The sequence below is a fragment of the Leptonychotes weddellii genome, chromosome X (genome assembly GCF_054177405.1).
Source record: "Leptonychotes weddellii isolate Sample4059 chromosome X, ASM5417740v2, whole genome shotgun sequence".
NCBI classification, from domain to species: Eukaryota; Metazoa; Chordata; class Mammalia; order Carnivora; family Phocidae; genus Leptonychotes; species Leptonychotes weddellii.
Window position 1 is genome coordinate 29,155,231 of NC_138385.1, and position 26,194 is coordinate 29,181,424.

The window sequence follows — 26,194 nt, forward strand, 5'->3', positions numbered from 1 at the left end:
CAATAGCCAAACTATGGAAAGAGCCTAGATGTCCACCAACAGATGAATGGATAAAGAAGATGTGGGTGTGTATATACACACACCCACACCCACACGCACACACACACACACACACACACACACACACACACTGGAATATTATTCAGCCATCAAAAAGAATGAAATCTTGCCGTTTGCAACAACATGGATGGAACTAGAGGGTATTATGCTAAGTGAAATAAGCCAGTCAGAGAAAGACAGGTATCATATGATCTCACTGATATGAGGAATTTGAGAAACAAGACAGAGGATCATAGGGGAAGGGAGGGAAAAATGAAGCAAGATGAAACCGGAGAAGGAGACAAACCATAAGAGACTCTTAATCTCAGGAAACAAACTGAGGGTTGCTGGAGTGGAGGGGGGTGGGAGGGATGGGGTGGCTGGGTGATGGACACTGGGGAGGGTAGATGCTATGGTGAGCACTGTGAATTATGTTAGACTGATTAATCACAGACCTGTACCCCTGAAACAAATAATACATTACATATTAATAAAAAAATAAAAAAAACCAGAATGTTTTATTTAGAAGATTGAGAAGGTAATTTAAATCTTATATGAAAATGAAAAAGCCTTAGGATAGCCTGGATAGTTTTGACAAAGAGCACAGCTGAAGGACTTACTCCATTAGATATCAAGACTTAGTATGAAGCTACAATAATTAGGACATCCTAATATTGGTACAAGGAAAGAATACTGGACCAATAGAACAGAACAGATAGCCAAGTAGAAACAACGTACATAAGGTCACCTCACTTATGAGAATGATTCCATTCTAATTCAATGGATGAGGATAACCTTATTTTTTACTTTTTAAAAAGATTTTATTTATTTGAGGGAGAAAGAAAGCACGAGTAGGGGGAGGGGCAGAGGGAGAGGGACAAGCAGACTCTCTGCTGAGCAGGGGGCCTGATGCGGGGCTTGATCTCAAGACCTGAGCTGAAGGCAGACGCTTAACCAACTGAGCCACCCAGGCACCCTGAGAATAATCTTTTTAATAAGTGGTGTTGAATCAATTAGACATTCACATGGGAAAGAAAGTCCAACCTTTACAAGAATTAAGGTGAGATGGCTATTAGACCTAAATGTGAAAGCTGAGCTCATCAAGCTATTAAGAAAAAACAAAGCAAAACCAAAACCAGAGGGGCTTATCCTCTTGAACTGACGATAGAAAAGTTTTTCTTAAACTGGACATAAAAATCTCTGACTACTGGGCTCCTGGGTGGCTCAGTTGGTTAGGCGACTGCCTTCGGCTCAGGTCATGATCCTGGAGTCCCGGGATCGAGTCCCACATCGGGCTCCCTGCTCAGCAGGGAGTCTGCTTCTCCCTCTGACCCTCCTCCCTCTCATGCTCTCTGTCTCTCATTCTCTCTCTTGCAAATAAATAAAATCTTTAAAAAAAATTTTTTTTTTAAATATCTCTGACTACTAAAGTAAACACTGACAAAGTGAAATTCATTAAAAGAGTAAAAAGCTAGGCACAGACTGGGAGAAAATATTCTGAAGATATATTTTCAGCGAAGGACTCATTTAGAATGTAAAAAAGACCTCTAGAAATTAGTTTTTAAAGGACAGATAAATTCAAAATAGGCAAATGGGTAGAAAAGATACATCACAAAGGATATAAAAGAAGACATCCAAATACATCAAAAATGTAAGAAAAAGTGTTCAACATTATAATTCATTATCGATATGAAAATAAATACTAAAATGAGATCATCACTACATACTTACCAGAACATAATTTAATTATTAGGACCAGAGTTTGGCAAACTGTGACTCACAGGCACAATCTGGCCTACAGCCTGTATTTGTGTTGACTAAGAATTATTTTACATTTTAAAAAGGTTGTTAAAGGGCGCCTGGGTGGCTCAGATGGTTAAGCGTCTGCCTTCGGCTCAGGTCATGATCCCGGGGTCCTGGAATCGATTCCCGCATCGGGGTCCCTGCTAGGCGGGGAGCCTGCTTCTCCCTCTGCCTCTCTCTCTCTCTCTCTCTCTCTCTGACTCTCATGAATAAATAAAACATTTAAAAAAAAAAGGTTGTTAAAAACATATGCATCAGAGATCACATACGGCCTATAAATCCTAAAATGTTTACTGCCTGGTTCTAATAGAAAATGTGTGTTGGCCCGTAAATAAAGACTGACAATACTAATTTTTGGCAAAAACTTTATTTTTTTTCTTACATTTCTTACATTTCTTTCATCTCTTATATTGTGGATGGTTTTGTGAATGGACACAACCAATTTGGAAAAATCTTTGACAGTACATACTGAATAAGTCTAAAGTGATCATCAGATTTCTCTTTTGGGTAAAAGAACAACAGAAATGAATGTTTTTATCCACCAAAATCATGGACACTCAGGGTCTTTGCAACTTTATAATAGCCAAACACTGGAAACAAACCAAGTGTTCATCAATATTAACAAGGTAAATTAATTTTTTTTAATGTTTATATAATGGAACACTATGTGACAATGAAGAATTAACTACTGATAAATGCAACAACGTGGAGGGATCATATAGATACAATATTGATTGAAAGATATCAGACTGAAAAGAGTACATAAAAGAGTAGATATCATGTGCTTCCATTTATATGATGTTCCAAACAGGCAAAACTAATCTATGGTTATAGAAGTTGAATATTGGTTACCCATAGGAGATTACAGAAAGGGGCCAATAGAAAGTCCTCTGGATATTTGGAATGTTCTACATCTTTTCCTGTGTGTTCATTACAGTGGTGTATACATCTGTAAAAATTCAACAAGCTATACACTGAAGATTTGTGTACTTTACTGCATACATTGCACTTAAAATTTTTTAAAAGTTCTCAAGTTTATGGATATCATGAATTTTATTCATAGACATAGGTCAGAACCACTGACCTAAGGTGAAATTATATTGAAGATGTTGCAAGAAGAGATAGAGGAGATATTCTGAAGTCATGGGTTGACTTTGTGAACTATGGCTACTAATGAGTCATGAAGGTGGACAAAATTCCTTAAGGCAGTACCTTACTGAGTATCGAAATAACTAAATCACTAATATGGTAGGGAATTTCATGTGGCAATGGAAAATGGCCCTGGCCAAAGGAGAAGGGTGAGCCAACATGTGAAAACCAAGATGGTTAAAAAATCAAGGCAGAAAATAAAGAAGGCACAGAGAAAATGATTTTTAAAAAAGGCATGTTTGAAGGAATTCTCTGAGTAATTGAACATGGAGATTTGGAGAGAACTATTGTTCTTGTTGTCATGGGTGTGTGTACCTGGCTCACTTAAGGAAGTGAAGATGGGTCTTGGGTATGATGAGAAGAACCATTCCTTTCACAGAGGTAGGAGAGAAGGAGGTATGGATGCATAAATGATTAACAATAAAGGCTTAATAGGTGGGGGGATGGGGTAACTGGCTGATGGACATTAAGGAGGGCACTTGATGTGATGAGCACTGGGTGTTATATGCAACTAATGAACCACTAAATTCTACCCTGAAACTAATAATACACTATATGTTAACTAACTTGAATTTAAATTTTTTTAAAATTATTTATTTATTTGAGACAGAGAGAATGAGAGAGAGAGAGCACATGAGACGGGGGAGAGTCAGAGGCAGAAGCAGGCTCCCTGCTGAGCAGGGAGCCCGATGCGGGACTCGATCCCGGGACTCCAGGATCATGACCTGAGCCGAAGGCAGTCGCTTAACCAACTGAGCCACCCAGGTGCCCTAACTTGAATTTAAATTAAAAAAAACAACGAAGGCTTAAATTAAGAAAGCAAATGAGGAAATGGAGAGACTGAAATGTGAAAAATATTAAGGAGAAATATTAAGGAATATTGAGAACAGGTTGTGTTCATTTGCCGTGGGGAGAAAGAGAAGAATTCTAAATGATTCTCAGGTTCCTTTTTGGGTAAATGGGAGAGGCTGTTGCTGTTCACCTGAGAAACAGAAATGTGAGAGGAAGAAAAAGTGGAGGTAGGGGAAGGTTTTGAGTGCAACTTGGCAAGATGGCATTTGAGATACATCTCCGACATTCATCTCTATACCCCTGTACATCCGAAACTAGAGATATGGATATAATCTGGATAGAGATAGAAATGTTTACTTAAGAGTCATCAGTAGATAGATTTTGGCTTTTTTTCTGTGGATGATGTAAACCAGACTCTTGGGGAAGAGTGAGAGTAAAGCAGAAAATGAAGAGAATAAGTAAGAGCAGACAGAAAGATAAGAGTGAAGAAAACCAAAGAAAAATGATGTCACCATAGTTTCTGGTTTTGTGAATGGACAAATGAATGTTAATGAGTCCATAGTCTCTCATGGTTTGTCTCCCCCTCCGATTCCCTCCCTTCATCTTCCCCTCCTGCTATCTTCTTCTTCTTCTTCTTTTTTTAACATATAATGTATTACTTGTTTCAGAGGTACAGATCTGTGATTCAACAGTCTTGCACAATTCACAGCATTCACCATAGCACATACCCTCCCCAATGTCTATCACCCAGCCACCCCATCCCTCCCATCCCCCAGGGAACCAATATTTTCTGAATGACCTATGCTTGACATTACAAGATAAGGCATAGATAAAATATCAAAGTGCAAGACAGATTAGTGGATTTTAATGTAACAGCATCTGAAAAAATCAGTGATATGGTTTCCAATTACATATTGCAACTGAATTTAAGAAACAAAAAAACTTGCTGGGTTTTAGTGAATATCGAAGAAAATGTCCACTATTATCTGAAAACATTATTAAAATACTTTCCTGTATTGAAACTACCTATCTGAGGATAAGTATTTTCTTCACATAATTCAGCCAAAGCAACTCATTGAGACAGAAAAGATGCAGAAGCAGAGATGAGAAACTTGCTGTCTTCTATTACACCCGATGATAAACAGATTTTTAAAAGTCTAAGAAAATGTCACTCTTCATTAACTTCATTTTTTTTTGGAAAATGCAATGATTTTTCATAAAGCTATGTTATTTATGTTAGCATATAACAAGTTTCTTGTTTTTTAAATAAATCCATACATAAATAAAATGTTCTCAATTTTAATTTCTAGGACAATAAATATCGATAAACTCATATAAACAAAAGCTCATTGGGGTCTTCAATAGTTTAAGTGTGTAAAGAGATCCTGAGACCAAAAAGTTTAAGAACTGATGAATTACACAATTAAGAAGTCACTAATGAACTTACAGAGAACAGTTTCAGTAGAGTGATAGAACTACAAAATTAATTCTTATGAGATGACTTATAAATGGCAACAAGGAAGACATGAAAGTGGCCATATGATAAGCTTGGCTGTAAAGCCTAAGAGAAAGACTGGCCATAATTTAAATTAGTATGTAGATTAGAGAAAATATTTTTTTTAGAATTCAGTTAACTTCTTCCTAGATTATTTTATAAATTTAAAGAGACCCCTATCAAAATACAAACAGGATTTTAAAATGGGACTAGGAAAGTTAATGTTAAAGCTCATATGGAAAATTAAACATTCCAGCTCTAAAAGATAAGAGTTATGAGTGAAAGTGAACCATATCAGATGACAAAATTTATTGTGAAAATTTCATAATTAAAACAGTGGAGAACTGGCACATGAATGGACACACTATTGGAATATAATGTAAACTTCAGAAATAGGCTCAGATATGGAAGAAAATTTAATATACTATAAAAGTGGCATTGTGAATTACAGACTATATAAACTTTTTAAATAAACAGCATGAGGCAACTGAATGATTATTTGGAGGAAGATAAAACTGAATGCATATCTCACCACACATAAAAATAAACTCAAAATGGATCAGAGATCTAAGTGTGAAAAATGAGGTAAATATGTCTGATTTACTGTCTAACCTGAGTGTGGGGCAAGAATTTATAACAATCACTCAATATAGAAATGGAAGCTGACTGATAAAATGAACTGCAAAAAAGAAAATTCTGCATGGCAGAAGAACCATAAGCAATAGCAAATAGTAAACACAGAAAAAATATTTTCATTTATAACATGTAAAATGTTTATTATCTGTGATGTATCAAGAGCTATTGAAATTAAGAAAGAAAAGGGTTAAAAAACAGAAAAATGAGCAAAAGGTACACTTCGCAAAAAACTAATTTAGCAATGGCACTTAAGTGTGTGAAAACAGGCTCAACTTCTTTCATAACAAAGTAGGTGCAAATTGAAACTGCACTGAATTGATATTTCTCACTTATTAGAGTGGCAAAATTTTAGAAGTTTGAAGAGGCACCTTTTAACAAGGCTTTGGGGAAACAGGCTCTCTTACATTGCTAGCAGGAATGAAAAATTGTTCGACCCCTTACTAATTGTTATGTATACATTTACTCTTGATAAATGAGGAATTTCTGTTAGGAATTTTTGTTGAAATTAAATTTCCAAAAGTATAAAACATATACAGAGTGAGAGGTATGCAGAGTGGTATGCAAATGATTTTTGGTGGCATTATTGGTAATTGCAAAATATTAGAAACAACTTCAAATGTTCATACTACATAGGAGATTGGTTAAATAAATTATGATGTATCTACCCAGTGCAGTACTACCAGATGTAAAAAATAGAAGGAATTTGGCTTTTAAATGCAGTGTTTTGGCCATTTATATGATATTTGGGTTTACATCTACCATCTTGCCATGAGTTGATATAGAATGGTTCCAGGACATACTATCAAGTGAAAAACGTCAACATGTTAATGTATGTAGTATTTTATCTTTTATCTAAGAAAAGAAAAACAATATATGTGTTTTTTTTTTTTTTTTTTTTGCAAAAATAAACTCCAGCAATATACTCCAGAAATTAGTGAATGGGTTAACCAAGAGATAGAAGAAAGACTGACATGTCTCTGGGTATACTATTTGTGTAGTTTTGACTTTTGGAACATAATATATTTTTTGTCTTTATTTTTTTTAAAGATTTTATTTATATATTTGAGAGAGAGAGAATGAGAGACAGAGAGCATGAGAAGGAGGAAGGTCAGAGGGAGAAGCAGACTCCCTGCCGAGCAGGGAGCCCGATGCGGGACTCGATCCCGGGACTCCAGGATCATGACCTGAGCCGAAAGCAGTCGCTTAACCAACTGAGCCACCCAGGCACCCTTTTGTCTTTATTTTAATTCTAGTTAGTTAACATACAGTGTTATACTAGTTTCAGGTGTACAATATGGTGATTCCACACTTCCATATGTCACCTGTGCTCATCACAATGCACTCCTGAATTTCCACCACCTATTCAACCCATCCTCCCTTTCCCCTCTTCCCTGGTATCCATCAGATTGTTCTCTATAATTAAAAGTCTGTTTCTTGCTTTGACTCTCTCTCTCTCATTTTCTTCCTTTGCTTGGTTGTTTTGTTTCTTAAATTCCACATATGAGTGAAATCATATGGTATGGAACTTGATATTAAGGTTTAACATATTAAAAAATAAAGTCAACAATGTGGGGTAAATCAATATTGAGTGTATACAGAAACCAAAAAGTGCCTAACAGTAAACAATTGGTAACAGAACCACATAGAAGAAAAAAATTCAAACTAATCCTAGCATTTTGAACACAATGCTTTGGCTATATACCCTTGGTGGGAAACATTGTAAAGACAAAAAAAATTGCAATAACAATTTTAAAATAGTGTTTTATTTATTGTACTGATATGAGGATAGAAATTCTGAAATGAATTTGTTGTATTGTAGGATTTACAAATATAAGTAATAAGTAAATAAATATATTGATGCTTTTTGGGGACCCAGTTGCTCGCTGTGAGAAAAATGAGGAATAATAAAGAATTAGGAAATTAACAGAAGAATCCTATGTTACTGGATTGGGATTAAAGGCATAGACACATAGAAGCAAAAATGTCCTAGTAGCAATGAGCATACCTAGATTCCATATTTGGTTTTATAAAACAATTGACCACTAAAAAGAACACAAGTTCCTTATATGAGAGGACTGATTGCAGAACTGGGGCATGGAAAGTAAAAGGTGAATCTGGCATCATTCATGCCAGAAAGTAAGTGCTCAAAAACTGATGGTACATATTAAAAGGAGTTCTCATGAAATAATCTAGGACAATTTGAGCATCAAAATAATTAAGTATAGCAATGACTTGAGTTATATTGATTAAACAGAATTCAAAAGTTTTTACCAATATGAATAAATAAATGGCAAAGGGTGGGAGGGAAAACTCTTCCTTACAGTATAATGCTAACTAAGAAAGGAAGAAAGAATGATAAAGCAAGAAAAATTATCATTCTATAATCACATAATAATAAATGATTTAGGGAAGAATTATCAATGGATTTTAAATTACTGGGTCAAAGTTTGTTGGAAAGGAATTTCTTAATTTCCAAATATATGGAGATTTTCTAGTTATCTTTTTAAAAATATTTTATTTATTTATTTGACAGAGAGAGATACAGCGAGAGAAGGAACACAGGCAGGGGGAAGGGGAGAGGGAGAAGCAGGCTTCCCACAGAGCAGGGAGCCCAATGCGGGGCTCGATCCCAGGACCCTGGGATCATGACCTGAGCCGAAGGCAGACGCTTAACGACTGAGCCACCCGGGTGCCCCTAGATATCTTTTGATAAGCATTTCTATCTCATTTGTATTTTAGCCAAAGAATATGTACTTTATGATTCCAACAGTTTGGAATTTAATGAGAATTGATTTATAGCCAAATCTATGGTCAATTTTGATAAATATTCTTGTTCAAATGCTGGGAATATATATTTTTCACTTGTTAATGAGTTCTGCTTTGTTCATTCTTCTCATACAATTATTGAAAAAGGTATGTTTAAAATTTCACACCATAATTGTAGATTTGTCTGTTTTTATAGTTCTGTCCATTTTTGATTTAGTAATGTTGAAGCCATATTATTATACACATACAAGTTCATTATGCTATGTCTTTCAGATGAATTAAATCTTTTATCATTATGAAATAAACTTTTTAAAAAAATTTTTTTGCTGAAAAGTCCTCTATAAATCTGTCAGATTATTAATAAAGCTACACAATTTTTCTGTCAGTTACTGTTCGTGTGGAGTACCTATTTTTATTTCTCACTTTCCTTATGATTTATATATGCCTCTTGTAAACACATAGTTGGATTATTTTTTCAAATCCTGTCTGACAATCTTAGAATATTGAGTTCCATTTTCAATTAGTATAATTACTGATACATTTGGTTTCAATTCTGCCATCTTAGTACGTTTTTATATTTTCCCACCTGATCTGTGTTGCTTTTTCTATCTTTTATTGCCCCCTATTGGATTTGCTTTTTTATTCTATAATATTCCTCTATAAATTTGGAAGTTAAACATTCCTTTTCTATTAGTGATTGCCTTTGAATGTACAAGTTATACCTTATTCATCAAAGCTTAATATTAAATATCATGTTTATCTTTCTCCTGGATAATGAATAAAGCTTACTTTCAACCTGTTTACTTATATGCTATTTTTTGTGAATTTTAATTCCATAAATATTCTGAACTTCAGAAGACATAATTATTTTTGTTTTATACAGTCAATTTTTATTCATATTTAACCACATATTTACCATTTTTTTTTTCCAGTGATTCTTTTTTTTTTAAAAATTTGAGTATCGTTGACACACAACGTTACATTTGTTTCAGGTGTACAACACAATAATTCAACATATATCATTTTCATTGTTCTTGTTTCTTGCACCTCCATTCTTCCATCTGTGACCATTTTCCTTTGTTTTAAGAACATCCTTTAGGATTTCCTTAAGTAGGAGTCTGATTTTGTCTTGTTCTCCTGACTTTTGCTTGCCAGATAGTCTTCATTTCACTTCAATTCCTGAGGTATAATTTTGCTGAGTATATGGTTTTAATTTAGCATTCACTTTTTATCAGCACATCGACACTGTCATTTCAACATCTAGTTTTCTTTGTTGCTGTTGAGAAGGTATTCATCCATCTTATCATAATTCTATTGAAGATGATCTCTTTATTTTTTTCTCTTTAAAATCAATTTTTTCCTTTTTTTCTGTAATGTTGTTATGAGGCGTCCAAATGTTGATTTCTTCTTATTCATTCTGCTTGAGGTTTGTTGAGTTCTTTCAATGTAAGAATCGGTGTCTTCAATTCCAAAAGCCACTATTTCTTCAAATATTGCTCTTCTGCCATTCTTTTCTCACCTTGTAAAAGTCTTCTCATTTTATTTTGTTTTTAAGGTTTATTTATTTATTTTAGAGAGATTGAGAGCACATGCATGGAGGGCAGGGACAAAAGGAGAGGGAGAGAGAAACTTAAGCAGACTCCGTGCTGAGAGTGGAGCCTGATGCAGGGCTTGATCTCATGACCCTAGATCATGACCTGAGCTGAAACCAAGAGCTGAACGCTTAACCGAAGGCACCATCCAGGTTGTATGTCTGTTCTTACTCTTTCCTCTCTCTTCTGTATTCTTCTAATTCTCCTTGCTTCATTCATCACTGTTTCTTCTAATCGACCTCCAGTAATGTTTTTAGTTATGTCTACACTGCCTTTGAGTTCTTGGGTTTTTGTGTTATGCCTAAGCTCCAGATTTTCCAACTGCTTCTCAAATCTTAAATGTCCCTGTTTGTAGTTTGTAGTTTTTTGCTGAAATATTTAAATTCAGCTTATAATTTTCATATACAGAATACAAATAGTTCTTTAAAGTCTATGTCTGGTAATTCCACTACCTTGAGTGTCAGTGAGTTTGTTTGTATTATCTCTTATTATGTTATAGCTGATTCAAGTTGTTTTGTCTTTTCATGTGTCTGTTTATCATTGTACTCTAGCTACTGGAATTAAAAATTATTAAAAGAAATAATTTGAAGTGTACAGTGATTTTTTTTTGCTTATATCAGAGAAATCAGAAACTTGAAAAATATGAAATCACCTTAATCCAATTTTCAGGCTTCAGATTTTTATTGGTTACACACATAACTTAATCCTGGCCTGAATTTCATGTCAAGAGTGGTTTAAGCCTAGTCCATCCTTATTTCTAGTGTACAGGTCTTTGGCATCCAAAAAATAAGCTCAAGTTGGTCGAACCTTATCATACTCTGTATTTCTGCTTTAGACCTTCTTTGCTTGTGAGAATGTGAAATGAGCTGCGCAACATTCAGTCACATCTTCAGGTTTGCAAATGCATCCTTGGCAAAAGTGACCCAAAAGTCATAGTCATTCTTCCTGGATTTCTGTCTTTTTCTGGATTCTTCATTATCTTATTAGCTTCTCAATGCTAATAGTATTTTTTTTTCCATACTTTTTTGTTGTCTTTAACACAAACATCATTGCAGATTGCCCATCTGTCATTATTAGAAGCCAATGCCCCTAATACTCTAATTTAATTTAGCTGTATATTTCCTTTGTAAGCACCATAAGAACTGGCATTTTTTCAGATGAGCTCTTTGGAGTGGAGGAAGTAAAATCCATGAGCCCTTGAATATGTAGGGCAAACTGTGTAAATAGATTCACTTTTTTTCTGGGAGAAGTTTTGTTGCTTTTTATCCAAAGGTGTGTGTTGTTTGTGTGTGTTCACCTACAATAGAACAATCTTAAAACTTAAATTTATTTTATCAATAAACCCAGAATCAAAATCTTCAGATGATATCAGTGAAGCCTGTATAGATGTCTTGATCTTGTTCTAAACTTTACCAGAACCTTTTATAAAAACATTACTCTGAGGAGGAATTATTTAATGAGATACTAAATATAAGTTCCAACTGGAAGAGGAGGAAACAAAAGGAAAAAAAAAAGATTGTAAAAGCCCTTACAGTCCAATTGGTTAAGTTTTGTGACTTGAATATTAGCATTTTTAAGGCATTTGTGAATATCTCAATCATAAGCAATAAGATGATCATTTCTCTCCCTTCAGCCTCCCCCAAATCTTTAAAAAATGGATTTTTTCTCTTTTTTATATAAGCAGAATCTAAGAAGATATTTAAAAACAGAGGCAAAATAGTATATTTTAGGTCAATTAACAGCATAAATTTAGACATGTTTACTTCATGAAGATTCATGTGACACTATTGATTTTTCCACTCAAGAAGATGTGAAATTAGAATAAAAATATTAAGATTAGTACTCTGTGATAGATTTATCTTTTGGAAGATTTTAATGCTATATTTAAAAAAATTAGACTACCATATATCTTTGTCTTCAAATCGTTTTAAATATCTCAAAGACTATGTATCTGTGTTGCAGAATTCATTGGCATACTAATGCATAAAATAATTTAGCAGCATAAATAGAAACTTTACATTTACATATTAACATACATTTCTTTCATTATTGTTAACCTAAATATCAGATATATAGGTTAAGAATAATTCTTAAATAGAATCCCGATTAAACGCAAATGTTACCAGTCGACGTCTGTACGTTGTTCACAGTACATAATCCGAAAGTATTGAGCATAGCCGCTGCAATTCTAATGGCCAAGAAAGTTATTTACCTATCGAAATTGCCCAAACAATAGCAATCTTCATGATGGCCTTAGTCCGCGAATTGAAACGGCTATGCTCAATAGGATTACGTATTGCTACATACCGATCCAGCGAGATAGCGCAGAGGTGCATGATGGACGCTGTAGAAAATAAAACATCCAAAGAAATCCAGACGGGGCACAAATATCTAGGTAGTGGCCAGACATAATCTGAAAAAGAAAAGAGAGAAGACAAGAACATATTATCCAAATTAAACCATCTAGTTTTACATTTTAGTCTACTTTTTTTTTTTCCTCTCATAATCTAAGTTTTTTAAGGAGAGTGAAATTTGGGAAACATGATTTTCCATAGTAATGATAATGATGACAATGATGATGATAATGCCTTCTGTGTTACATACATTATTTCTTATTGAGATAAAATTTACATAACATTAATCATTTAAAAGTGTACAGTCCTGTGGCATTTAGTACAGTCACAATATTATGCAACCTTCACTTCTTTCTAGTTTCAAACATTTCATCATTCCAAAAAGAAACCACTATTCATTAAGCAGTCACTCCCCAATCTCCCCTCCCCCAGCCCCTGCAAATCTCTAATCTGTTTTTTGTCTCTATGTATTTAACTAATCAGTATATTTCATGTAAATGGAATCACACAATAGGTGCCTGGCTTCTTTCACTAACATACTGTTTTCGAGGTTCATCCATTTTGTAGTATGTATTAGTACTTTATTCCTTTTTATGGCTAATGCTCTTATTAGTTGAGATTTTTTTTTTATGCTCTTGTAAATAGAATCCTTTTTAAAATTTCCTTTATGGACAGTTCATTGCTAGTATGTAGAACTGTAACTGCTTTTCGTGTGTTAATCTTGTATACTGCAACTTTGCTGCATTCATTTATTAGATCTATTTTTGTGTGTGAGGGTTTTTTAGGATTTTCTGTTACAACATCATGTCATCTTTGAATGGAGATAATTTTACTTTTTCTTTTCCAATTTTCCTTTGCCTTTTATTTTCTTTCCTGTTTAAGTGCTCTATATATGATTTCTAGTGCACTGTTGAATGAAAGTAGTAAACACAGCCATCTTGTCTTTTTCCTGATCTGAAAAGAAAATCTTCCATTCTTTCACAATTAAGTAGGATGTTAGCTGTGGGTTTTTCATAAATGCCTTTTATCATGTTGAGGAAGTTTCCTTCTATTTCTAGTTTGTTGGGTGTTTTCATCATAAAAGAGCGATGGATTTCATCAAATGCTTTTTTTTTTTGCATCATTTGAGATGATCATGTGGTTTTCTTACCTTAATTCTATTAATGTGATGCATTACATTGGTTGATTTTTACGTGTTGAACCATCTTTGCATTCCTGTGATAAATCTCATTTGGGCATGGTGTATACTGTGATGTTATATTTAGTTTGCTAGTATTTTGTTGAGGATTTTTGCATCTATATTTATAAGTAATATTGGCCTATACTTGTCTTTTCTTGTAATGTCATTATCTGGCTTTGGTATCTGGATAATGCTGGTCTAATAGAATGAGTTACCAAGTGTTCCCGCATCTTCTATTTTGTAGGAGTTTGATAAGAATCAGTGTTCATTCTTTAAATGTTTGGTAAAATTTGTCAGTGAAGCCATGTGGTCCTGGACTTTTCTGTTTTTGTTTTCTTCTATTCTCTATTTTGTTCATCTCCATTTTAATCTTTACCATTTTCTTTCTTTTGATGGTTTGGGTTAAGTTTGTTCTTCTTTTCTAGTTCCTTAAGATCTAGAGTTAGGCTATTGATTTGGGATCTTCCTTCTTTTTATTTATTTATTTATTTATTTATTTATTTAAAAGATTTTATTTATTTATTTAAGAGAGAGAGAATGAGAGACAGAGAGCATGAGAGGGAGGAGGGTCAGAGGGAGAAGCAGACTCCCTACCGAGCAGGGAGCCTGATGCGGGACTCGATCCCAGGACTCCAGGATCATGACCTGAGCCGAAGGCAGTCGCTTAACCAACTGAGCCACCCAGGCGCCCCTTCCTTCTTTTTAAAGGTAGGCATTTACAGCTATAAATTTCTGTCAGAGCACTGCATTTGCTGTACCCCATAAGTTTTGATAAGTTTTCATTTCACTCTTCTCAAAATATTTTCTAATTTCATTTGTAATTTCTTCTTTGATCTATTGGTTGTTTAATAATGACTGTGGTGTTTAATTTCCACATATTTATGAATTTATCAGTTTTCTTCTGTTATTGATTTCTAGTTTCATTTCATTTTGGAGAAGATCCTTTGAATGCTAATACTTAAAAATGTTAATGCTTGTTTTGAATATGATCTATCCCAGAGAATGTTCCATGTGCACTTCAGAAAAATATTTTTTCTGCTGTTCTTGGATGGGGTGTTCTATATATGTTTGATGGGATTAGTTAATTCATAGTATTGTTCAAGTCCTCTATTTTCTTATTTATCCTGTTTAGTTGCTCTATTCATTATTGAAAATAGGATATTCATGTCTCCAAGTATTATTTTAGATCTTTTTTTCCATTTTTGTCAGTTTTGCTTCCTATATTTTTGGTATCTGTTGTTGGATGCATATTTAGTTGAAATTATTATACCTTCTTGATGCTTTGACACTTTTATCAATATATAATGTCCTTCTTTGTCTCTCATAACAAGTTTTGTCTTAAGTTCTATTTTGTCTGACACTAATATAGCCACCTCAGCTTTTATTGGTTACTATTTGCATGGAATATCTTTTCCATCCTTTTACTTTAACCTATTTGTGACTTTGAATCTAAAATGAGTCTCTTATTGACAGCATATACAGGAAGTTTCTTTTTTAACTCATTCTGACATCATGTATTTTTAACAATCCTGTTAATCTTTGCCTTATAACTGGACAGTTTAGTCCATGTACATTTAAAATAATTACAGCTACCAGAAGAATTTATTTCTACATTTGTTATTTGTTTTTATATGATACATATCATTTCCTCATAAATTTTTCTGTTATTCACTTTATTTGTGATTAATTGATTTTCATAGGGTAACTTTTGATTTTTTTCTTGTTTCGTTTTCTGTATATTATTTTAATTTTTTTCTTAACTTGGGAATTAAAATGATAACCTTAACATTATAACAATCAAGGTTTAATTAATACTAATTTTGTTTCAGTAGTATACAAATTTTTGCTCTGTTATATCTCTTTCTGTCATTGTTATTGTCACAAATTACATCTTTACACATTGTGTGGCCATTAACATAAATTTGTAAGTATTTCTTTATGTATTTGTCTTTTATAGAAGACAGTAAACAAAAAAAGAAATAATCCCAAAGCTAGAAAAGACATAAGAAGGTAAGTAATCCCATTAAGTTAACATGTATGGAAAGATGAAGGACCATAGAAAAGTTTAAAAGTTCCCATAATTCATTTCATAAAATAATATAGTGTCAATTTCAAAATCTATAAAACACTGAAAGAATGAGACTAGAGACAAATAACATTCATTGATATAGATTCAAAGTTACAAACAAAATATTAACAAATAGAATTCAGCAAAGTGTCAAAGGAATAATACCATGTAAAAACAAAAACTATTTCAGGGATGCAAGGGTAATTCAATATCATAAAAATCTGCCAATATTATACCTTATATTAACATTTGTAAAGATATTTTATGACCTTTTAATAGATATTGAAGAATAGTTTGATAAAATACAGAAGCTATTCCTAATTAAAATTTTAATTATATAGTGATGAAAGGAATCCCCTTAAATTTTATAATTTACCAAAAACCAATAACAAATATTATAAACAATAATGAAATAAATACATTTCCATTACATTAAATTCAGAAATTAGACAGGACAGAAATTTACAGTCTTCAAAGCAGCTACCATAATCATGCTCAATGAAGGAAGGGTGGAAGCTCTTGAAATAAACAGAAAGAGGACATCTCAAATAAGTAGAATTTATAAAAAGAACCAAATGGAGAATTTAGAGTTGAAAAAACATACAATATCTGAAAGAAGAAAATCACTGTATGGTCTTAATAAAAGAATGGAGATGACAGATGAAGAGCCATTAAAACTGAATGTAGATTAATAAAAATTATCCAAACTGAAGAAGAGTGAGAAAAAAATTGAAAATAAATGAATATAATAGGGACCTATGGAACAATATGTAGATGTGTAACATTTGAGCCATTGGAATCTGAGGAGGGGAAAAATTGATACAGAAAAAATATTTGAAGAAATAATGGTCTAAAACATCCCATATTTGGTGAAAAACAAATTTACAGATTTAAGAAGTTCTGCAAAACCCAAATGGTTAAACTCAAAGATAATCATGCTTCAAAGATAAAGGAAACCATCTTGGTAGCTGAGAAAAATGACTTTTTAGGTATAAGGAGCAATGGCTTGAACAACTTCAAATTTTTCATCAGATATCATGGAGGCCAAAAGGCAGTATAATCATAACCCAGAATTCTACATCCAGTGAAAATATCTTCAAAAAAAATGACTGTGAAATAAAGAAATTTTCATATGAGGGGAAACAATGAACTGATTGACAGGAGACTTGCTCTAAAAAATGCTAAAAGATGTTCTTCAGAAAGAAAGAATTTATACTACAAGAAAACTTGTAAACTTCAAGAATGAATGAATGAAGAAGAACAGAATTGGTAAATAATTTGGGAAACAGATTATTTTTCTTATCTTAGGTCTTTAAAAACATGTGACTATTAAAAATTATAATGTTGTCTGAGAAGTTTCTCCATGTGTATAGATTTATCCCCATATTGCAATTAAAACAAAAAGGAGGAAAGGAACCTATATGGTTATAAGGTTTTTATATTCACTTGAAGTGATAAAATAGTAACTGTAAGAAAATTGTGAAACTTTAGGTATGTATATTTTAATCTAGAGAGCAATCACTAAAAAAAAAATTGTATGAAGAAATATAGTCAAAAATCCAGTAGATCAATAAAAATTGAATACTAAAATAAAATGCATAAACCCCAAAGTAAATCAGAAATAAGACAAAAAAGGAATAAAAAGAGATAAATAGAAAACAATAAAATAGTAAGCATAATTCCAAACTAAACAATACTTGCACTAAATGGAAATGGTGTAAGTATAAATTGTATCAATTTAAAGAGACAGCCATGCTGGATTTAAAAGAACAAAAATAAATATTACCCAGTTATATGCTGTCTATAAGGAACCCTATAAGTTTGAATATGATGATATAGGTAAACATACAGTAAAAGGACAGAAAAGGACACACAATGCAAACACTAATCAAAGGACTACTGGAGTTGTTATGTTAATATCAAAGTAAATTTCAGATCAAATAATATTACTAGGAATAACATAGACCATGTTACAATGATAAAGTTGTCAACTTATCAAGGCTATATAACAATCCTAAACATTTATGTACATAATAACAGAATTTCAAATTTCATGAAGCAAAAAAATTTCATGAAGCAAAAGAAAAGAAGAAATCAAAAGTACAATCACAATTATACTTTGAGATTTCAACATCCTTTCCTCAGTAACTGACAAAAGTAGGCAGAAAATTGCCAGCGATAAAAAAACTGAATAGCATTAACAATGAACTTGACTAAATTGACATTTATAAAACACTCTATCCAACAATAGAAGAATACACATGTTTTTCAAGAGCCCATAAAAAATAGACCAGAAAAGACCATATGCTGGGTCATAAAATAATTCTTAAGAAATTAAAATGATTGATATAATGCAATGTCTATTCTCTGACCTTAACAGAATTAACCTAAAAACCAGTAACAAAAAGATATCTTGAAAAAGTCCAAGTATTTGAAAATTAAACAACACAGTTCTACATAATTCATGTTTCAAAGAAGAAGACTCGGATTCATTTAAGAAATAATTTGAACTAAATAAAAATTAAAATAAAACATATCAAAACTTGTGTGTTGGTGCTAAAACAGTGCTCAGAGGGAAATTTCTAACATTGTTTATTTTAGAAAAGAAGAAAATCTCAAAACCATGATCTAAATTTCCATATTAAAGTCTTAGACAAAGAAGGGCAAATTAAAATGAAAGTATCAGAAGAAAGGCAGTCGTAAATATAGAAGCAGAAATCATTGAAACTGAGGAAGGACAATAATAGAAAAAAATTCAATGAAAGGAAACGGTTTTTTTTTTTTTTAAAAAAAATCAATAACACTGCTAAACTCCTAGGCAGATTGAGGGAGAAATAAAATTAGAAGACACAAATTACCAATATTAGTTATGAAAGAGGGACTATCTCTACAGACTCCACAGGCAATTATAAGGGAATGTTATAAATGGTAGTTTGTCCATAAATTTGCATGGACATTTGGGTCCTTAGACATAAAACCACAAATTTCTGACCCATTCACTGAATTCAGGATTCCAGTGGAGAGTCTGTGCTGCCGAGGGAAAAATAAGATACAAATACATTGAATTTTCAACCCAGAGTTAGCTTTTTCCTTGGGCTAAGATTGGCCCACTTGCCACTGACTAAAGAGTGCCAAAGCCAGGGATGGTTGACTGGAAACTTAACCTAGATTTGACTGCATAGCAAATAAACCCTTTTTAGGACTCCAGGGTCTTTTGAGATGGCATCCCAGGCTGTCACTCAAGTTGGTATTATTAACAGAACTAATTGTCTCCCAGCAAAGTCTCCTATAGGTATTTCCCATATACGGGTCCACAGTGAAATTTTTAGCAATCTACCGTGAAAATTGGGAAATTAAGTATAACAGTACATTTTAAAAATAAAACTGTATTTATTCCATTTAAATGACTTATTTTTATTCTGAGATTATATCCTCCCTCTAGAATTCAGAAGCAGAAGAGTCCAGCCCATAGGATTGGCTGGATTTTGCTTTACCATTTTATTCCTGCCTGTGTATTTTTGAAAACACAACTCTGCTTTTGATATTTCCTATCACTTTGCCTTTGACAGAGTTCCCTGGATATGACTGGATACTGCATCTAACATCAGTTATATCTTATAAATGCTTTTGGGAACATGCCACTAACTTTCTCCCTTGGAATCACACCCACCTCCTTGTAACTTGATTTTTCTCTGATAATTAGACTGTTTCCACCCACTTGAACTTGATTTAGAATGATTGGATCTTCTCTGTACTACTGTTCCAAAATCTCTTGCTTCTGAAATTGAGGCATTTTTAAAATTTACTGTTAACTTGATCTTACAGATTGATTTGACCTTGACCCTGAACTTACAGAGCCACTCCCAGAGCTACTGCCCTTTCTGAGCCAAGGTGATGACACCCAGTGCCCTCTCCTCTACTAAATACATATGTCAGAGTTCCTTTTCAGTCATCCAATGCAGCGTCTGTATTTCTGTGACACGCAGATTTCATGGTTCTTCAGTGAGAGGGTGATGTTTCTCCTATGTGTCTCGATGAAGTGGGCGGGGAGATGGGACATCCTACATATGCAACCAGCCAGCCCCCTAACTATAAAATAGGGATTTCCTGGCAGCACTATGCAGGATGTTCAACCTCCCCGCCCATGTGAAGGTTAACTGCTGCACCACGAAGTTCCGCTTTCTGCCAAGGGGCTTGCTGTTGATTGATGCTTCTGTGTGTGAACATGAAGGTCTCTTCCAACCTGATCTTCTGTTCCTGATGAACTGGTTGTGATTATTAATAGCCTAAATGATCTAGAAGCCTGGTAACTAAGAACCCACCTCTTATTCAAACTTAAGCTCCATATTCTAACAATATAATTTTCCATCGACTAAAATAAAAAGAGAAAATTCTCCTGACACCTGAAAGGTTTGATATGATGTAGAATATCTTTTGAAAACACTCTGGATTTGTTCCCCGGAGATAGTCCCACAGTCTATATACCCTGGAGTTTTCCATATAATTTACGACTGAGTTCCTTTCAAGCTGACTTTAAGTCTCTTCCTATGGGCAAATGGTAAAAAAAAAAAAAAAAATCTGGTGATATTTTCTTCAGCGGAAGACAACAATTTTATGGATCTTGGGTGGTGGGAAAGAGAGAAGGACATGGAAGAAATCATGAATATTTTCCTGGTGGTCTTTGCTTAACCAAGTATACCTTAATGAGGATTTGTGCTACATGACTCCACCTTCTAGTCATCTGATTTCTTGGAGAACATTATTATTCAAAAGAGAAAGGAATTTAAACAGCATTTCACCCAAGCCACTTAGAAAATTTCATGCTTAATTTGAACAGTTGAAATTTAATTTCTTTTTTTTTAAAGATTTTATTTATTTATTTGAGAGAGAGTGTGAGAGAGATCACAAGCAGGGGGTAGGGGTAGAGGGAGAAGCAGACTCCCTGCTGACCCTGGGATCATGACCTGAGCCGGAGGCAGATGCTTAACTGACTGAGCCACCCAGGCGCCCTAAAGTTTAATTTCAGTAGGAATCAAATAAACACAACAAACTTATATATATGTGTGTCCTTTCACACACAGCTTCTCTTTACACAAAGTTCTTGATTAGGTTGAGGAAGTTACTTTCTATTTTAGTTGTTTTTTTTTTTTATCGCAAAAGGGGTTTGGATTTTGTCAAATGCTTATTTGTGTCTATTGAAGTAATCAGGTAGTTTTTTTCCTTTATTCTATTAATAAGGGGTATTACATTGGTTGAGTTTCATATGTTGAACCAACTTTGCTTTTCTGGGATAATATCCATTTTCTTAGTGTTCAGCCGTTTTTATAGATTGCTAGATTCAATTTACTAGTGTTTTGTTAAGGATGTTTGTATCTATATTCATAAGAGATGTGGATCTATAGTTTTTTTTTTTTTTTTCTTGTGATGTCTTTGTCTGGTTTTGGCGTCAAGATAATACCAGAATTCCCCTCTCTTTTATTTTTGCAAGACTTTTTTTTTTTTAAAGATTTTATTTATCTATTTAACAGAGAGAGAGAGACAGCAAGAGAGGGAACACAAGCAGAGGGAGTGGGAGAGGGAGAAGCAGGCTTCCCGCCGAGCAGGGAGCCCGATACGGGGCTCAATCCCAGGACCATGGGCTCATGATCTGAGCCAAAGTCAGACACTTAACGACTGAGCCACGCAGGTGCCCCTTTGCAAGACTTTTTGAAGGATTGGTATTAATTCTCCTACGGAACTGCCAGATAATTCAAATCATGACAATTCTCTGGAAATGAAGGTCTGAAGGAGCTCTAACCCTGTTCTGTTCCCCTCTGGCAGCTGTTAGCCAGCTGGTTTGCACCCTCGTTGGAGGCTGTTGGTTTTTAAGGTTACCTGGAAGCCTCAGAGGGGAAATGAGACTGGAGCAAGTTAAAATGCCACAGGGATTGCTGCTCTTACCAAGTTTCAGTCACTTTTCTTGCATAAACACTCCCCAATTGCTGTAAGCCTTCAGTTAATCTCCAGAGTCCTGAATCAGTTGAATCTGACAATTTTTGTCATTTTTCCTGTCGCTTTAACAAAGAGAGGATTTTGGAAGTCCCTAGTCCACCATTTTTGCTGATGTCCGCAATCCAATTTTTGTGTAAAAAAATACAATTTCAAATTTTATAACATCAGAGAGTTTAGAAACTGTAGGAAATCTTTCATGCTGAGACCATATTATTAGTATAGAGAATGGAAATGGGGATTTTGAATATTAGTATGAATGAGAACATGGAAATGTCATGTTCATATCTAGTTCCCAATATCAAGGGGTACATTATATACACTGTCCTAAGTAAACCTATAGGTATATTTTACAATGTTTTCTAATGCAGCATTTTAACATTAATAATCGTCTCAAATATTTTATGCCACTCATTTCTTTTTTTTTTTTAAAGATTTTATTTATTTATTTGAGAGAGAGAGTGAGAGAAAGAGCACAAGAGGGGGGAGCGGGAGAGGGAGAAGCAGACTCCCTGCCGAGCAGGGAGCCCGATGCGGGACTCGATCCCGGGACTCCAGGATCATGACCTGAGCCGAAGGCAGTCACTTAACCAACTGAGCCACCCAGGCGCCCGTGCCACTCATTTCTTTATCTTTTAAATTTTTATGTTTAGATCTTGCTGCAATTATTTTATTCCAGTTTATTTTGCATTATTTAAAAGTATTGCCATTGTCAAGTTTTGTATTTATATGTAGCCAAATCTGTCAGTGTTCTGATTCGTGTCATCAAATGTGGCTTGCTCATCTCAGGTGTTAGGTAAATAGCCACTAGTTGAGTAAATATCCGATCCACTTTCTTCTTGTTTTTCTTTGGGTAAGTTTTAAAGAGTCAACTTTTTAATCTTCCCAGAATTAATTTTTGAGTGTGAAGAGAGTTGAGTATCTCAAATTTAACATGTTTTCTTTCAGCATTGACTTTGATGCCTCATTTATCATAAAGAGTGTCACCCATTGCTGTACTTTTTTTCCCCTTTTGTTTCTATCTGCTTACTCCTACAACCGCACATTATTATTATACTGGCTGTTGGCTTAGAATATATTAAAAATGGTTTTCCTATTACTATCTTTGGAAAGTGTTTATTAGGAGTATGCATTGAAGTTTATTAAATGATTTTTCAGGCTCTCCCAGCATGAACTACAGTGTATTGCATTTAACCTACTGTAATACCATATTTATATATTTTATAATATAGTGAAAATCCTTACATTCATTAGATAAAAAGAAACTAGCATTAGTTAAGTGTATTTTTTTCTAGGAAACCTTACATGGATGATATCATTAATGCCTCAAAATAACATTATAGTGTAGTTACAGATTAAAACTAAAACCCCTGAGGTTTGGTGATGTTCATGCTCCAAGTGATGCAGTTGATAATTTGGAATTAATATACATATAAAAAAAAAGAGAAAAAAAGAAAAAAAAACAGATGAAAAGCCATGATTCCATCCTGCTTTTTCAATGTGTACTGTATTTCATTTAAAATTTTTCCATATTAGTAACTAGGCGGTCACTATATAACGAAGAAGCTAACATGTAAACAAAAATTTTAGTGACAGGTAGTGCACATGATGTTCTGGAAATACTGAGTGTGATAAACTTAACTCCCTCCAGGTTTATGAGATAAGGCTTCTCAGAGAAGGCTAGGGAGGGAAGAAAGTGAAGTCTGGAAGAAGCAAGTGATTTGGAGAGCACATCAAGGAGATCAGAATGACGTCTCAGAACAGGATATTTGTGAGTGAGGGAGTTAGAGAGTTGGAAGGAAGAATTTTATACAGCGGCCCCCAGTGATCCACAAGGGATCCATTTAAGACCACCAGTGGATGCCTGAAACTGTGGATAGTACTGAACCCTATAGATGCTATGTTTTTCCTGGACCTACATACTTTTCGTAAAGTTCAATTTATACATTAGGCATTATAAGAGATTAACAACCACAACTAATAATAAAATAGAACAATGTAACAATACACCATAATACAAGTTTTGTGAATGTGGTCTTTCTCTCTCTCTCTCAAAATATCTTATTGTACTGCAGTCACCCTTCTTGTGATGATGTGAGATGTCAAAATGCCTGGGCGATGAGATGCAGTGAGGGGAATGACGTCAGCGTGGTGACGCAGCATTGGGCTACTAGTGACCTTCTGAAGCTGTGTCAGAAGGAGGAGCATCTGCTTCTGGCCTGTGTAACTGGAACTGCTGAAAGCCAAAACCACAGGTGAGGGGGACTACTGAATTGAGAAGTAGGAAGTTGATTATTGAGGTAGAGCAGTTCTTAATTTTTGGCAAATTAAAAGAATAGCCATAAAAATCATGGCATGCTTGAATTTACAGAAAGGTTGTGCTTTAAAAAAGGCTTATTGCTACTTTATTTGGCAATAATTCCAACTATATGGTACCCTATATTTCTGTATGGCCAATTTTTTCAGTTAATGCGGTTTTTCTCATTCTCCAACTTCCTTTGTCCTCCTAATAAGTTAGAAACCATGGCTGGGAATGAGTCAAGATTTCCTTTTACCACTTCCCCATTCTAACTGAGGAGATGAAACCTTGGTTGAATTTTAGTATTGTTTTGAATTCTAGTCCCATCATTGTAGTTTTTAGAAACATTTTAAAATTCTACCATGGATTCAGCGCTCCTTATTAATTTCTGGTAGGGTTTTATATTTCTTTTTGTTTGATTTGACAGGACATGTATGAAATTTGAAGAGCAGTCTCCAGCACTTTTACAAATTGTTACTTTAAGGTAAACCAAAAGGAGCTCTTCTAGCTTTATTTAACAGGGGTTGAGGGACAAATATCAAGGAGAAAGCTGTGCCTAATTGCCTGAAGTAACTATATATCTTTCAAGTCATTATCCAAATATCCCTTTAGCCCTTCTAAATATAATGCATTGATTTTGAAAGGAAGTAGAATGAATTTACGGTCAAATAGATCAAAATAAAGCAGTGTCAAGTAGAAGCAGCCAGAAATGAAAGTCTCACAGAAAGGGCACTCTTCTAGTTAATATTCTCTGGAAAACCTGCCAAGGATGAGTAAAGCTTTATTTTAGTGAGGGACAGAAATGCTTACAACACAGAACACTATTTATTACATAATTTGCTCTGTGGAACTCTATAGATGAACACAGATTTTCTTTCAGCTAGTATGAACAATGCATGGCTCTAGTTTGGATCAGGAGGATTTCTGTTTTGTTATGCTTTTGTCATTCTATTAAGAACTGTATAACATTACAGATGTCGATTACCCAATATTACTATATATTCTCAGTAACACTCAAGTCACATTTTAACTTTCTACTAATTAATTATATAGAATGTCTGTTGTCCTACAAATTCTTAACACTGGTTAGGTGCATACTTGGTACAGTTTTGTGTTATACAACTTTACAGGAAAATCCCAAAGATGATTACAAACATTATGAAAATAAGTCCACAGGATTTCATTAGGTAGCTAATGTTGCTTAGCTTTCAGGGAAATACAACATTAATTATGGCTTACAAATAATCTTGTACAGATATTTCCTCATGCCATCAAGTATAAAACTTGAGTAAAGAGATCACAACTATGAAATTGGGGTAATCAAAGAAGGATTAGGTTACTCTGAGATCTGATATCTACTTTTTACTCCAATCTCATCTCTAGCTATTTTTCCCCTTTTCTTTTCCCACGTCTTTGTACATTTTGACTCCTTTTTTAGAGTGGGGAGGGGCAAAGGGAGAGGGAGAGAGAGAATCTTAGGCAGACTCCACACCCAGCACGGAGTCCAACATGGGGCTCGATCTCATAACTCTGAGATCGTGACCTCAGCCGAAATCAAGAGTCGGACTTTTAACTGACTGAGCCACCTAGGCGCCCCCATTTTGACTCTTTTGCCTAGAATGACATCTGTGAAATATCCCTTCTTTAGACCCCTTTCCTGGTCCACTAGGCAAACTCCATAATTAAAAACCTTGTTGAGAGAATACTTCTTCTAGGAAGCCCTTCCTAAAGCTACACAAACGGAATTCATTACTCCTTATATCTTCCCATAGTACCCTGAGCATATCTCTAGGCTAGCATATATATTTTACTGTTATTTTCTGTTTATCTGTCCTAGTACATTATAGACTTCTTGACATTACAACCTGCCTTAGTACTCTGTAATGTTTCACATAGTTCAGTTAATCACACAGATGTCAGTCTACACATGTATGATGTTACAATTCCCCTGATTATGGACATAATCAGCCCCACTCAGCCTCTGGACCAATGAGAAATAGACCCATTAGTGTATTAGGAGCACCTCAAAACCA

At 34.1% G+C, this 26,194-nt stretch overlaps 1 protein-coding gene across 1 annotated transcript in view; it reads right to left on the reverse strand.

Annotated features, from left to right (window-relative positions):
* The window catches only part of HTR2C (5-hydroxytryptamine receptor 2C), a 142,893-nt gene that overhangs the window by 61,173 nt on the left and 55,526 nt on the right, over positions 1-26,194 (reverse strand). The window contains exon 2 of the mRNA XM_006728248.3: positions 12,485-12,685. Within this exon, the coding sequence (XP_006728311.2) occupies positions 12,485-12,685 (201 nt within the window). The remainder of the gene's footprint in view (positions 1-12,484; positions 12,686-26,194) is intronic.